General features: G+C 42.1%; 1 protein-coding gene across 1 annotated transcript in view; it reads left to right on the top strand.

Annotated features, from left to right (window-relative positions):
* itga9 (integrin, alpha 9) overlaps positions 1–16425 on the top strand; it is a 48648-nt gene that overhangs the window by 8119 nt on the left and 24104 nt on the right. The window contains exons 6-15 of the mRNA XM_005737068.1: positions 2050–2179; positions 2266–2351; positions 2435–2497; positions 2829–2966; positions 3314–3419; positions 4712–4806; positions 5170–5260; positions 5564–5609; positions 5744–5898; positions 8413–8573. Coding sequence (XP_005737125.1) covers positions 2050–2179; positions 2266–2351; positions 2435–2497; positions 2829–2966; positions 3314–3419; positions 4712–4806; positions 5170–5260; positions 5564–5609; positions 5744–5898; positions 8413–8573 — 1071 coding nt within the window. The remainder of the gene's footprint in view (positions 1–2049; positions 2180–2265; positions 2352–2434; positions 2498–2828; positions 2967–3313; positions 3420–4711; positions 4807–5169; positions 5261–5563; positions 5610–5743; positions 5899–8412; positions 8574–16425) is intronic.

The raw sequence follows: 16425 nt of genomic DNA, 5'->3' as shown, positions 1-16425 counted from the left end.
GTTGGTGAGAGGAAGTGCAAATAGATTAACTCTTACATGCATCTTAGCAGAACTGTAGTGTGACAGGGGAAAAGATGCATTTGAGGGATTCATTAAAAATTGAAAAATGTATTTTGTAACCAGTTTAGGACTCTCGTTTTCAATGCATGTGCAGGATAAGTCTTTCCTGTGAGCCATGTGTTCCTCAAAGGTTCTTTTCATGTCTCAGATTACAGTTAAGCTTAATTTGGAACATACAGTAATGTACAGTAGACCGTAAATGACTTAAAATGTGTCCTCAGAGCACAGCTGTGGCCCTAGGCTAACAAACATTTTCACTGGCAAGAAATTCATTTCATATCATTTTTGCACTTCTCCTTTATTTTAGCTATGCAAAATATTATTTTAGCATCTGCGTAGCCTGTTACTATTATTAAACTCCAGTCATTTTCAGGTTTGCCAGTGTGAGGATTTTCCCATTTACTCCTGTTAGGAAAGGCAAAATAAATTACCGAGAGAACTTTGGATTATGGAAAAAATGTGATGGACATTTTCCACTATTTGCTGCCATCTAACAGGCTTAAATGAATAAATAAACATGAACTCTAAATTCGCGCACTAGCTTTTATATATACACACGAATGACTCAAACACAGTCAAACCACATGCAGAACACATGGCTTTGTTTTTTTAAAAAAAGTTTGTTCTTTCATTTATACTGCACATTAGGGGTCCTGTAATCTTTTGGATAACTATGAAAAGTGAAATGTTTATATTACTATATGATAAATATGTGAGTGTTGGCAATTTAAAACTTTAGAAAGACACAGAAGAAGGCCTAGAATGTACCTGATTATCGATTTTAAATTGAATTCATTTGCACACACACACACACACACACACACACACACACACACACACGCAAATACACAATAACAAGCAATATCCGTATTGTCAGTTCTCAAAAACATCACATGCTTCAGATTCTTAGATGTGTGTTCCAGAGCCACATTGCACAGCCTCAGATTCAAAGATGGTTTCGGGGATCTTTCCGTTGTTCAAGTAAACCCCAATGTAAAATCGCCATAGATAAACTTCAAAGACCCCTACAGGTGGCGAGCCTTCAGTGGAACTAAAGATTTTAGTGTATGTGACATGCTTTTGTCCAACTCATGGGCATGGAGAGGAGGATGCGATTAACTGCTTCTGTTTGCGCACTTTGTGTTTAAGAGTTATTGCAACAAGAGTGACTCCTTGGTTAAATAATTTGGATAAAAGGCAGCTATCTGCACCTCACGGGAGAGCTGGGTAATAATACCATGCTGAATGATACCACGTTAAATAATTTGGATAAAAAGCAGCTATCTGCTGCTCATAGGAGAGCTCTAAGTGACACCATGTTGGTTTCCACAATGAACCTAGTGTTTCCAAACCAAAGAGACTTCATCATCAAACCCTTTTTTTTTCACGAATGACCGACCTGAGTGTGGATCTGTTAAAGTGTTTGAACCCCCTACAAAGAATGTGAAGAATTTAAAGAAACGGTGTCCAACCGTTAAACCTTTATCCTTGTTTGAACCTTGGTCGGTACGCCTTGTGGTGCCCAGATGTTTGACACCGCAGCACAGAGTGCATACCGCTGAGTAAGGTCCTGACTGTGTTTTTAATGTTGTTTGCACAAAAGGAGCGCGCTCGGTGCTAACTTCACATCCACCTTTACAACCGACTCAGGCGTAGTCCAAACAGAGCATCTTTATTGCTGTTCCGTTGTCAGCTTAAATATCCGTGAACTGTTACAAGAAAAATCTTTGAGCAACTTCATTTCACAGCTTTTAGATTTCCTTCAAGGGAGGAAAGTCTCCATCGCAGCAAGGAAAGCTGATACTGCTGCATGTGTGTTTAAGGACAGATAGTGAAAACCATTCTGTGGCTGTTGGTTAACCAGATGTTCACCCGACAGCGTTTTCCTTTTTTTTCCTCCCCCTCTCTGCAGCAGGCTATTGCAGTGCACACAGGGGGTGAATCCCTGCCACTTTTATCTGCATGAATATGCGGCTGTCTCATTTTCAGGAGCTGGTGGTAATGGGGGCACCGGGGTCATACTACTGGACTGGGACGGTCAAGGTGTACAACCTGACTTCTGACTCCTTCTATAGCCTGAACAAAGACAACATTGACTCCCACAGATACAGCTACCTTGGTGAGAGCAGGTTAATGAGAATATAATGTTAAATGACATACATCAGGACAGAGGCGGCTGCAACAAATTATTGTCTCTGTCTCCAGGCTATGCTGTGACTGCTGGACACTTCTCCTCTCCTAATGTAATAGACATCGCTGCAGGGGCTCCTCAGCACAGCAGCAGCGGAAAAGTAGTGCTTTCATCTTCATTTTCAGCCATTCGAAGTCCTTTTGTGTCGGTTGCTGAAGTGATTCTGTTTTTTTGTTTTTTCAGGTTTATATTTTTAAAATTGATGGTGCATCTTTGGTGAAGAGTTTTCAAGCCTCAGGGAAAATGGTATGAGCATGAATGTGTGGTCCCAGTGTGCCTGAGGAATCATTGACTCTTTCAGACACACTGCTCTAACTGTTTTGTTGCCAGAAATACACTGTTTGAAAAAGAAAGGAGCACGCTTGCCACAAACTACAGCCGGGGGTGGGGGCTAATGTTTTTCATTCAGAGTAACTAAAAGAAATTCGAGGTAGCTTGAAGCTGTGTTGTTATTCCTTTAATATTGGTCCATAAAAGCAAAAATAATCCCGTTTAGATGTGAGCTGTGTGTGAAATGAATGAACCCTTCGTGTTTCTGTGATCTGACCCATTGCTTTGTGGCTCACCTTGGTTCCAGATGGGCTCTTACTTTGGCTCCTCATTGTGTGCAGTTGATCTGAACCAGGACGGCCTGTCGGACCTGCTGGTGGGGGCACCAATGCACAGCCAGCTCAGGGATGAGGGCCAGGTGTCTGTGTACCTCAGCAGAGGGAACGTGAGTGGAAACTGGAGTCAGCAGGAACATGAGAGCATAGCTTGCAGACTTGTTTTATTATATTTCCATTATTATTTCCTGACTGTGGTTATCATATATTAAACAGTGGAGTGGGGTGAGATTCAGCAGTGGTGTTATTTAACCGCTCCTGTTTGTACGCTGTATGTGTAAGCGTTATTGCAACAAGAGCGACTTCTTGGTTAAGTCATTTGGGTGAAAGGCTGCTATCTGCAGTGGTGGCCAATTAATTTAATCAAATAAAAGCTGCAATTGTGTAACTGCAGCTTTCTTTTTTTCCTCTGCTGGATCTGGATATAAATTATTCTCTTGCCTGATTTTGTTTTTAGGGGGTCATGGAAGAGGATGGCGTGTTGACTGGCGATAGCGCTTTCAATGCACACTTCGGAGAATGCATTGCCGCAATCGGAGACATAGATGACGACGGCTATCAAGGTCGGTGCAAAGCAATGTTTTTAAAGCTTTCTGCTTTGCAAATGAAAGATTTAATTATATGAAGCTTTTAGGTGAGCCTCAATGGCATGTGAAGCTGTAAACGAAAGAGAAACTTCACATCTGGGGTTTGTTTTGTTTTGTTTTTATAAAAATCTTTCATAGTCTTTTTAATGCTTAAACAATAGCTCAGAGGCTCAACCAAAGAAGACATATCTGACCTCTCATCTGTCACTGCTGACAGATCAGAGCAAAGCTGTGGCCTTACAAAATTCTCCAGTGGACCATTAATCTGCAGTTTGAAGAATGACAAACACATAGTGGCAGCGGTGCAGTTACACTGACATTGCCCTGATGTCATGAAACAAAGCCTTTTCCCCTGTCATGTAAAGGATAATGAAGTCACACTGTTTATACTCTTCCCTTCAGCTCACAAGCGAGCGATGGTCGCCCAGTAGGTGTGACAAAACCCCTCATTTCCACACACATTTTTTTTATTAATATGCTGTGGCAAGTAGAGAGTACTGCCCTCTCTTACCCTTTTGGGTACGGAGTCCCAAACCGAATCACCCACACGCACGCAGACATACATTTATTCTGTCTGCTCTTCCCTCGCTTGGCTCCGCTCTGAAGGGCTCCACTTGGCTTCTATCTCCAACTCCAAGCTAGAAGCTTCTGCCTGCCTGGTTTCATCTCCGTGTGAGATATGCCCAGAGGCTTGCAGCCTGGCACAGCATGTGTGAGTCTGCCGAGAAAGATGGCAGCTGGGAAGCATAACTCATCTTGTAACTCGTCACTCACTCGCCACAGACACACTCGCTGCCTGGCGGGCGATTATTTACAACCTAACTGCTGCCATTTAATTAGCAAGAACTACTGTAGACTCACACTGACGACTTCAAGACTTGAATTCAATCTCTGTAATGCTTCCTTAAAAATTCTTTTACCATTTCTACATCGCTGTGCTGCACCACATGGCGTAGAGGTGTTTTGGTTTGTAAAAGCAAGTTTATATCTGATTTTCTGCTGAAAAGGGCTAATGGGAGGGTGTTTCAGTGCTTGCCAGCACTTTATAGCCTTGTTTCCACTTTCTCAGAGGTCGCACAAGTTTTATGGCCACTAACAACACTTAATTGTCTATCATGAGTCTTACAGTTAAAGCTTGTTTCCCAGGCACTGGCTAGCAGAAAGTAAACAGATGATTAATGAAAGCTTTTGTGCACTCATTCAGTTATTTATGTCTTCATTCATTTATTTTCACAGAAACACTTCTTGTGCATTCTTTGTCTCCTCAGATGTAGCCATAGGAGCGCCCAAAGAGGATGAGTATGGAGGAGCGGTTTATATCTACCATGGGGACGCCACAGGAATAACCAAAAAATACTCAATGGTAAGGACTCGCAAATATAATTTGCTCTGATGTGAAGCAGCATCGTTGTGTGACCTGCTTTCTCCTCATCTCCAGATTAATTCGCTTCTTTACAGCCTGATCAATGCATGGTAATGAAAACACATACTGAATGTGTGCATGTGTGCAATATGTGTAGGTTTCACAATACTTTTAGACCCAGAAATAAGACACAGTCGTTTCCTCATGGGCTTGACGGTGGCGTATTTACCCAACCCTCATGAATCACACCTGTTAGGAAAGGTTCATTTAAGTATAACAAAAACAAAAACAAAAAACAGAAGTGCTCATTTTTTCCTTGTTGGCTCACGTGTGTTATTTAAAGGCTGGTATCATGTGTTACAGAAACTGTCTGGGCGCAGCGTAAACCCTGGTCTGCAGATGTTTGGCCAGTCCATCTCTGGCAATGTGGACATGGACGGTAATGGATACGCAGGTATGGTCATAACAGAGCTTTTCAGCAACACGAGAACATCAAAGCAAAATGAGAAACATAAAGTGAAAAAGGATGACATTTTTAAATATTTATCGTGGCTTTATCCTGTTATTGTCACGCAGTAACAGTTTCAGACTTGTGACTGAGGCATCTTGTTTACTGCATTCCACAGCTGACATGCAGACTGAGACAGCGTGACAATTAAAGAGCTCTGTGCATTGTTGTGGATTTGCAGGTGTCAAAAGCGCTGTCAGCATATGTTGCATTAATGCCATATCTTCTTTATGTTTTATTGCCTTGCAGATGTTACTATCGGAGCTTTCATGGCGGATAGTGTGGTGCTCCTGAGGTGAGTAATGGGATAATTCTCTCTGACATGGCAATATTTGTGAGAAGCAGAGTGCCACTTTATCCTACTTCAGAGTCATTTTAATGGTCAGTCTATCCCACATTGTGTTCCTGTGCTGGAATCTGTGGTCGTAGGTCGCGGCCTGTGATTACAGTGGATGTCTCCATCTTCCTGCCTGTCTCTATCAACATAACTGTGCCACAGTGCCACGAGGGCCAGCAGAACATGAACTGCTTCAACGTCACAGTCTGCATGCGTTTCAGAGGAAGACAGCTACCTGGACAAATAGGTAATGATGTGATGAAGCATGCACAGCTGCCGCTCCTTTCCATAGATGATTTAACCTGGACAGTAAGGTAGATAAGGAAAGAGATCCATCAAAGACATCCATGTGAAGGTTAATAGTTTCTTCACGTCTGTACACAAAGAATGAGAGGTGCTTAGCTTAGCCTAAAGAATGTGAGCACTACTGTAGTCAGTGTAAAAAAACAAAAAAGTCTGCAAAGCCAAATGTCATAAAAATATAAAATTGTGGTTTTAAGGGAGTTATGTGCCAAAGTAATATCAGTATTTTGTTGTTGCTTAGTGACGACCGTTTCACACCCCTGCAGATATGTTCTTATCACTGCGAAAGTGAAATTAACATTCGTCAATGCAAATATGGACCGCTGATTAAAATGACGATGCTGATCACCACACAGCAAGAGATCGTTCTGTATTTTGGTCACATCGATTTTGCCCCAGCTTCACCTGTTTAGGCTTCTTTATTTCCATCCAGAGATCACAATTTTGTGTTATCTCAACATTTTGAGTTAGGTATCTCATGATTTCAGTCAGTAAGTTGAAATTTCGAGTTATCGTCTCCAAACTTTGAGTTATTATCTCAAATTTTAAAGTTTTGTATCTCAAAATGTTGATTTGCTCAGGAGTTTAAGTCAGTAAGTCAAAACTTTTAGATACCTAACCTGAAATCTTGAGATAAATTGAAATGTTAACATAATAATTTGAAATGTTATGATTGTAACTCAAAACTTTCAGATACCTAACTAGAGATTTTGATATACGAACTCAAAGTTTTGGGATAATAACCTGACATTTAGACTTATGAATGGCAAAGAAAAACGTTCAGCAGCAAAAACAAGCTTTCAAATTTTCCAGGAGAGCAAATCTGGAGAACATTAACTTTGTTGGAGGCAAGTATTTACTTAGAAGCACAGACTTTGTATGGTATGGTACAAGTATGTTCCTGGTTACCTCTGCCAGCCTCATTTCCGGCTGGCAGACGTTCTGGGTTATCAATTGAATCCAACTGAATGCCGTTCACGACAGTAACACACGCTTCAAGCAGACGCTCCAGCCCTCCATTCCAGACCTAACCATAACCTTAACCCTATCACGTAAAGTTTTCCAAAGCAATTCATGATCAGAGCGTAAAAGATACTTACATGTATAGATTCACTCCATCCAGCTCTCATGCCTCCGAACACGCAACATATACCTACGATTTGTCACATGCTATTCATACCACATGTTAGATGAGAACGTGTTGGCCAGTAGCATCACATGACGCACAACCACATTACAACTTTGTCAGTTGATCTCTGCAGAGCCGGGATAACATCACACAAATTTCCAAACCACACCTACTCCTAAGACAGGAAGTGTTTACCACTTTATACCACACATTACATACCATCATGTAATGTGTTATCTTTTTGAGTTAGAGCATCACATCCATTGGCCGAGGCTGAGTGTCACTATGGCTTATGACTTACCCTTCAACAGTGGGGTGACTGTTGACGGCTGAGGTGCAGTCCTGTTCCAGTGTTTGGGTGTAGTCATTTACAGCCCCCCCCCGGGGAACAGGAAGCCTGCCGTTACATAATGAATATGTCCTGGCTCGCAGGAATAAAGCCTCTCTGTTTATTTGTCTGGCGAAACACCATGGAAAGTGCAGCACCGTGTGTTTGGTGACTCCTATAACGAAACTTTCATTCGCCTCCTCTGGAGTGAGGTCATGGCGTCCCCTCTGCTGGACGATGGAAACAGTAGGCTTTGGTCCGACTTGGGTGTGCTTGCCACCCCGCCCACTCTTTTACCAGTATGACACCGTCTTCACGAAACTACTAGAGAATGAAGTTGATTCATTGAGAGGAAGGGATTTAAAAGGGCAAAGAAACAGAAACACTGGTGATGTCAGGTTACGATTTCAAAACAGATTTGACGTTGTTCTGTGTCTCAAAGCCAGGTGTGGAATCAGCAGGAAAACTATTACTAGGTTTTCTTTCATAATAAGATTAGTACCGTCCCACCAGCTGGAAAATTCAACATTTTTTCATTAATTCTTATGTCAGTTGACTGTAAACTCTTGAAATATCATCACAAAAGCCTGTTAACATGAGTCGACACTAATAAAAGACCTTCCAATTAATATCTTCCGGCTTGTGGATGAAAAATTGAACGTTCAAAATCTAAATTGTGACTGATGAGATTCCTGATTTCTTCAGTGGCGGTGCTTAGTCAGGCTCTATCACAGGAGCAAGCCATTTTTCCAAATCACATTAAATCTACTGAAACAACATTGAACAAAGTGCTGTTGTTAAGCTAAAGCACCATCATATAATTTGACCAAAAAATGTTCCCATCTTCCCTCTTACTTGTCTTAATTTGACTGCAATAAACATTTTTCTTTCTTTCTCATGTCTTAATGGCAGTTACCAGAAAACCAAACCCTGCATACTTCTGGTTTTTCTATTTATCGTCAGCTGATGCTATGTTTACAGTGTTTTCTGCCTCCTCTCAGAGTTCCTGTATAACTTGACGGCTGATGTGGAAAAGCGCCTGAAAGGCCAGCCTTCCAGGGTCTACTTTGCTCAGAGTGGATCTCAGATCAGCCAAATGAGCCACCAGCTCAGCCTGGACATCAACCGAGAGGAGTGCCAGCGCTACACCGCCTACGTTAAGGTAAGTTTGGGTTGTATGTGTGGTCCTGCTGCTGGTTGTGTTTGGATTGGGCAGTCCACTTGCTCTTTGTGTCCTCGGCTGATCTCTGTTACGTTCCCATGACCCTGAGCACTCCCACCATGTAGTGTTGATTTGTGATATGAGTGATTTGCTTTTGTGGCCTATTTTTCCTCTGTCTTTATTTATTTATGTAGTTTTCGGTTAGGCCATCAATGTCCACACATTTCCAGCTAAAATGTTTGCACAGACCGAACAAAAAAAAAAGAAAAAGAAATAATAAAGTGTCAAGATAAAGTAATAAAGTGAGGGTCATCACATGCCTCTTCTTAGTGAGAGAATTTACTGCTGTAGCTTAAGGCCACGGATCAACGGGCATCTGCGGGGAAGCTATTTGTGTCACCCTGCTGGGTTAGGTTAAAGGTAACAGTCAGTCACTTGATGGTTCCTGAAACCATGCGGCTCAAGTGTGTGTCTACAGAAACTGACAGAAACAGGAAACAGAGTCTCCTTTGTCATCGCATAGTCCCGTTATTGTGTTCCCATGTGATTTAGTCTCACATCCACAAAGAGGGTCCTCATCCTGAGGGCACCATCCATGTTTCACCTCCGCTAATACGGAGGCCCACTGCAGGCCTGTAAATTTCACTGGCGCTCTTAATGGTGCTCTCCAGGCGTTTTCTCTGTGGGAGGCCGAGCTGCCAACTGAGGGAGGTTGTCATTACCACGCTTTCCTCTCATTCTTTTAACTAGTCTGACTGTAATGAGCGTACAGCACACCGAAGAGTTGTAGCAGCAAGACTTTTGTCTTTTTTCCAAAGAAAGCCTTATCACAGTTATCAGGGTTGACTCAGTGAAGTGAGCCCAGTGTTTATCCAAGCTCTTCAGAAAGCCTGTATAGTTTAGCAAACAGGAGAATCTTAACATTTCAAACTAAAATTTCACTTGTCCTCAACCAAGGTTCAGCACACATAACATTAACAGGAGTCATAAAATAGTGTTTCTGCCCAGACTGAGTCTGACATTTACCTTCTTGTGGGTGGGCGACTGCATCATCACTCAGTTCTAACCTAAGGCTGTCACTTATCTCTGCCATCTCTCAGCTGTTACACAAACACACTTGTAGTGTAAGTGCCATCCATCAGGCCAGATGTTGCTTCAAGGACGGCGTCTATTTTGCAGCTCTCAGCGAATTAAAGGCGCTGTATAAAAACTGCACTTTGATGTTGGTCTGATCACAGCATTAGCAGTCTTTCCGGGGACCAGACTAGCTGCTTCCACCTGTTTCCACCTGTTTAGATGTCTTCTGGTTCTAGCATTGCACAAAGAGTGGTATTGTTCTGCTCTTCTAACTCCTGCCCAGAGGACAAATCATTTTCATGCTTTAATATCTTAATGTTTGGCAAATATTTAACTTTGTAGATGGAAAGTGTATTTTGGGGTAACATATGGTGCATTTGGATTGGCTTGACTGAGGTGTAAAAGGACTTCCACTCTTTGGTTTGTTTATTTATTTATAGATTTTATGAATATGGCCTCAGATTCCACCTGCCTGGTTGCAAAACACACAAGAGAAACCCCCGAAGTTATCCAAAGGTGAAAAGCCGCACAGGACTGTGAAGGTGTGGTGCACAAATTGCAACCTAGCTAGACTGTTTACAGGCTAAATGACCTTAAATATGTATAAAAAGTAAAGGGGCCCACGGATTAGAACTTAGCGTGGTAACTATCTGTCATGAGTTTTTGTCATCATACATTATATGTTTGGGAGAAGAGCTAAAGAATCACCATAATCAGAGGTGATCTGGCTCCGCTCTCACAGAGGGTCTAGTGTGCTTGACCAATCGCGTCGTTTATCTTACTCATGTGTCTGCCCACATGAGCCAATCCTCCCATTCCCTAGAAGAGGTATGCTAATGGAAACCAGCTGGTTCCTCGACTGTATCCTCGGTGGTGGAGGGTTTGCGCGCCCCCACCCTTCTTTCAGCTTAAACGTACAGTAAAAACACAAGAGTGAGACTAGCGTCACAGCAGGGTGCTGGGCTGCTGTTGTGTCAACTGGAACTGCACGCTGGTGCTCCTGATGGAAAACCCTCAGGTTGGGGTTGGCTGCTCAAGCCCTGATGCATGAGAGCCGATGGAAGCAGGCCCCGAGTTATTCCGAGATACACTCACGTTTAGAGCTGCTGACCATGTGCTGAAGCCATTTATTGACTTTATACATCAAATTCCTTTAAATGAGCTCAGAAACTGAATAATACACTGTTAAAGTTGTCTTAGTTCCACATGATGTGCATGAAGCACACACGTTCAGCTTTGACCATCTGAAGTCAAGTAAAGTTTAAAAAAAGCTGGACATAGTGTGTTCAATAAATCATGACATGCTGAGAACACAGGAGCATAACAAGAGTTCTTCAGAGGGTACAGAGTACAGAAGCAAATAGTTCAGTGTCTAACTTGTTCAAGCATAATTCCTCTTACTTTCAATTTGATCATTTTAAACATGTTTTCATTGGCATCAGTAACAACATACCAGCCCCCCAGATGGCCTTTGTTTGGTTATTTTTAGCTAAATAAACTCCATCCTGACTTTTGCTGGAGTTGTACCTCACATTTAGGGAGGGAAATCAGCCATGATGACTGATGAGTGATTGAAAGTTCACATGACCAGAGGTTCTGTGCATGAGATGGAAATGATTCATTTAACAAGCAAACCACCAACTTTTAGTAGAAATTCTTCAGTTTGATGTTCAATTATGTTCACTTGGTACATTACATTTGCTGCACAAAGTCTCAGCCTATTGTGACAGACAGAGTCCAAGTAGTAAAATAGCTTGAATAGCTTGTTTGGAGTGTTATTCACAAATGGACACCTACACATTTAACCTTTGTAACAAGAATAAGTGCAAATGCTTGGGAAACAGGTATGTTTCTTCATTCAGATACATTAAAAAGCAAGACAAACACATCTGCTCCCTTCAAACCATGGGTTTCTCATTTTGGTGTCTTGCTTCTTTTTCAACCCAAAGGGACCAGTTTTGAATTGCTAGGGTAGCATCCACTAGCAGTACAGGAAAAACAGGACTAAACAGTGTAAAAACAGAGTTTGCACAATTCTAATGAGGTTGAAAGTCAATGCTTGGTATGACCACATTTATTCTTTAACTCAGCCTGAACTTATGAAGACTAAAAACTAAAAAAGATTTAAAAAGTAGTCTTCAAGAAGCCATTCAAAGCTCTTTGGATGTTGGGTGTTGCTTTTGTTCTGTTCTCCCACATTGCTTCAATAATGTTGAGGTCCAGTCACTGGGGAGGCCAATCAATGACTGACAGTCCACCACTGTGTGTTGTTCTATCGAGGTATACCCTTTACTGCTTTTGGCAGAGTGATGTGTTGCCACTGATTTCCAGTCCAGCTCTTTTGTAGTTTGGAATTGACATAGCCATTTTTCTCTGCTTCCCTTTCTGAAGAATGGCTTGTTGACAGTCAATTTGCCACTAAGACCATTTCTGATAAACCTTCAGTGAACAGTAGATCGATCAACTGAAGGATCAGATGACATCCTGTGTCGGGTTCTCTGTTAATGTTTTTAAACAACATGACTTTTGGATACTATTCATGTGCTGTAGTTAGTCTTTTGTTTTTGTTTTTTACACCATGCCAAGATATGCTAAGTTTTTGGCTAATAGCTCTTTGGGAATCACATTGTTGGTGGAATTATGCGATTTTATTCCTGTTATCTTTCATAGAATCAACTAAGGAGATGGAAGCAAGTTGTGTTTTTTCAACAGGCTGCTAGTAACAAAGTCCCTAAAGATACAATTTAAAATTGTTTGTTTGCTAAATTGTCTGTTATGTATTCATCCCTTGATTTGGGTGCTTCTTTTATGCTTGAATGATTTACAAATCAGCGTTAAGTGGTTCAACAAACAAACAGAAAAGAAAAAATATTCTTCTCAAAATGGTCAGCTAGAAAACCAAAATGATTGTTGGGTTTCCAGCCACCCTGCGACCCTGATAAGGATGAAAAGAATGGGTGGATGAATAGATGGATGATTTTATCACCAACATCATTAAGATATGACATTTGTAAACCACAAATATCTGTACAAAATGTCAGGACATGCATATCTTTGTAAAACATGATGGGTTAATCAATTCCTATTATCATTTAAGAAAGTACTAAACTCATGTATGCTGTGAATACATTTCTTTGTTGAATGGAAGCCATCAGTGCCCATCGGTTGTGTTAAATAGTGTTTGGCTATACACAAGTGGCTTTGATTCATTGATTGTTTTAATATATGAGTTTAATTATTCCATTGTTATATTTTGTGCAGTTCTTCACTGTTTAAATCGTTGGCTGTATATCCATCATCATGCATGTTTTTACTCCAGCAGTCCCATTACTGTTGAGCACACGTGAGCCTTGAAATCATGCCAAAAGTCAGCTCCATTTGTGGTCATGAGTGGTTTTGTGTAGCACTGGAGATGCATCACAGGCTCCAAGGAGGAGTTAAAATAGGCAACTAAAGCCCTGCCTGTAACAGTTGTCTGTTTAATTTAGCTTGTAAAGTATCCTGCCTGGCCCCCTCTCCTCTGGCCTATATACACCGTGTCCTACATCTCATGTCCTGCAGTAACATTTGCTCGGCACCACTGCAATATTTAAACGTTGGCCAAACTACATTCTGGTGACTGCGTCTATTATTGGGGTATCTAAAGCACGGCCATCTCTCTGTCAAAGCTAAATGCTCCAACGCCCTTTCCGGTCGACTGAATGATAATCATGACTCTACGGTCGTGTTGTGCGCAGTGACTGTTTAAGGGCAAGTAGATGGACTGATGGTGGTCAGTGAAGTCACAGAATTGAATTAAAAGTCCATTTACCTGCTCGTTAGTGCTGTATTATACGTCATTCATATCTCATTTGGCTAAATTCCAAAGGCCTGTCATTTCAGCAAACAGCCTTTAGGACAACATCGAACGTGAACAGCAGCCAACAAGAATATCATTGAGACTGTATGAAAAGTAGTGAAATGTATTAGAGGTTCATTAGTGATCCTGAGCGCAGACTTTGACTTGATGTATTACTTGATGTGCGTGTTTAGTTACTCGGTTTACTTTACTGTATCTGGTTCCAGACACACACTGAAGTGTGGTTTACTAGACATGAGTCTGCATCCTAGAAGACCTGGAAAGTAACAGTACTTGTATACTACACCTTTGAGTGAATGACATCTTACTTAATTCTATTTAACGATAGCAATAAAATCAATGTAAGTCAAAACAATTGTGAAGTCATCTGAACCTACTGTTTGACCCAAGTCTGCTCTTCACAGACAAACAGAGTAAGACAAACCAGGAGCTCCTGTGGCTGCATCTCAAAGAGTGTCCAGAAGGACAAAGTCAAAGTTTGGCACATGGAAACTCAGAGCTGCAGCCACACTGCCTGCTTTGTTTGCCCCTTTAAAGTTCAACAGAAATGTGTAATTCCCTTGACACTGGTCTCCTCGTTTCATTTACCCCAGGCCAAGAGAGCTGATACAATGGAAGCATATATCAGGAAAGTAATCAAATCCAGCTGTTCCAATACACTTGGCAGCAAGTCAAGCACCTATTTATTAAGTATATAATGGAAAAAAATCAAAAGCCACTGAAGCTGTGTGCAGTAACAATAAATCAAGTGGAAATTGTCATAGGCAGCATCATATAAATGATTTCAGCTGAATGATAATAGCATTTACTGAATGCTATAGAAGAGCTGTTCAGGATAATTTTAGCTCAGGGAAATGTTTTCCTCAGGATTTCCCTACATGGCTGTGCCAGTATGAACATTACAGGTCTTCTGCAGGGCTGTTTTGTGAGAGCACAGCCGGCAGACGTTTGTTACCATAAAACAAGTCAGAGTTCTTGTTAATTTCCTTTCATATGTGTGTATGCGAGTTTCAAGTGAGGTATTATTTTTGGGATGGCTGCTTGTTACACTTACTCTGTGTTGTTGCCATAGTAAATCTATCGTTGTTACTCATATCAAGGCGACCAGAAGTTGGGCAGATTTGATGATTTGTTGATTTTGGCAGCTAAGCACGCCGGGCAAAATGCTTCTGCAGTCTTTTGGCCGGGTTACTGCCACATGATGCCACAGCAAGGCTACCTAATGGGTGGCCAAGTCTGACCACAATGAAAGAGTTTCTCCTGCCATGTTTCCGACTTCACCGCAGAGGAAACATAGATTATGTATTTCGTAAGAGCAGCCTGTGATGCTGTGATACGTCTTAATGACGTTTTTTTTTGTTGTTGTTTTTAATAATAACCCAGCAGGTTTGCCATTATTATTTCTCCCTGCCGTTTGCTAATAGTGTCTGTTTACATCTGGTGGCGACAACATTAAATTCCCCTTCCTGTGTAAACAGACAGGATCTGCCACAAAGGAAATGGAACAAATATATACTCAAGACGGTTGTTTATATGCAGCGCAGACTGTAATGTACGTCCATCAGGTGGATTTGATAAACTTGTGTGTGTGTGCTGTGGTCTTATCGCGGCTTTGTCAGAAAACAATGGTTCCAACAATAACAGTGAAGTAAAAATGCCCCAGATTTGAACACAGTGATGAAATCAGCTGCAGGAAACATCTGGAGATGTCCTCTATCACCAGGATGGGATAGACTCAAACGCACTCTCAAACACACTGCTGTTTTAAAAACAGCACATTTTAAGTTGCTCCACCCTGCTGGTATCTCATCCATCAGAGCAATGTTTTCTCCTGGGACTGAAACAGCCCTTTTCAATAAATACCCATTATTACAGTGTGGTGTCTTTTAGGCTGTCGTAACATGATGCCCAAATTAGCAAAACGAATCCTCAGCCTTTTAGCAGTTGTGCTCTTTATTTAATTAAATGCGTAGGAATACAGATAACACGTTTCCTGTTTGTCCGCAAAGGAGATTAATCAGGATCTTGGAGGAAGTTAATCTCTCTGTACGTTACCTAATTTTTTTTCATGAATGACGGGACAGACATGACTGAGGGATAGGAAAGGGAGAAAGAAAGATGAAGGAAAAGAAAAACAGAAGGGAAGAGAGACAGTGAGAGAGGGCACTTAAAAAGAGAAAGAAGAGAAAAAATCACCTCCTGGATCACCTGTTGAGAGAAAAAAAAAGAAAACAAGCAAAAAACAAACAGAGCAACATACTAAACACAACACAATCACGTTAATCTAGCTAAGTGTAAACAGCAGTAAATACTAAATATTGAATGTTGTTGTGTAGCAAGCAGGACCGACAGCGCACAATGTGCTTGGAAATAGCAGCCAATAGAGGTGTAGTTTATGTCTATGAACAGTGAACACCCATGTGCACAGCTGTGTGGATCAGCCCGCTTGTATTCAAAAGGTTTCCCCATGTAACGGTCTGCTAGAGGATGTAGAGAGCCATAGCCCTGTCCCCCAGGGCATGAAGCAGGCATGGAGGAGATCCAGGCTCCAGACATCCAGAGGCCCCAGAGTGCGAGACCCCAAGGAGGGGCATCCATGCCACCCTCCTGGGAAGAGCTGAGGAGAGCCCCAGATGAGGGGTCACCCAGTAGCCACGGAGCAGAAGCCAGAGGGGGCTGCAGTGGCGTGCCCGCCGGCTCTGCCGGCAGCCAGCTGTGCCAGAGTGAACCCCAGTAGGCACCCCCGTCCTTCGGCACCCACCAAGGCAAGGGAGCCCAGGCCCATCCAGACCGGGGCCTATGGCAGCAGGACCGCCCAGCCCCACAGGACCCGGGGCAGCCACCCGACCCCACCGCAGAGGAAACTGTACCCACCCTAACATTCAATCATCTCCCAGACTGCACAAGACAGTAGAC

Source organism: Pundamilia nyererei, unplaced genomic scaffold, assembly GCF_000239375.1.
Source record: "Pundamilia nyererei isolate P.nyererei 1_Seehausen unplaced genomic scaffold, PunNye1.0 scaffold00073, whole genome shotgun sequence".
NCBI classification, from domain to species: domain Eukaryota; kingdom Metazoa; phylum Chordata; class Actinopteri; order Cichliformes; family Cichlidae; genus Pundamilia; species Pundamilia nyererei.
The sequence above is the reverse complement of the archived record's forward strand: the minus strand, read 5'-3'. Positions and strand labels throughout refer to the sequence as shown.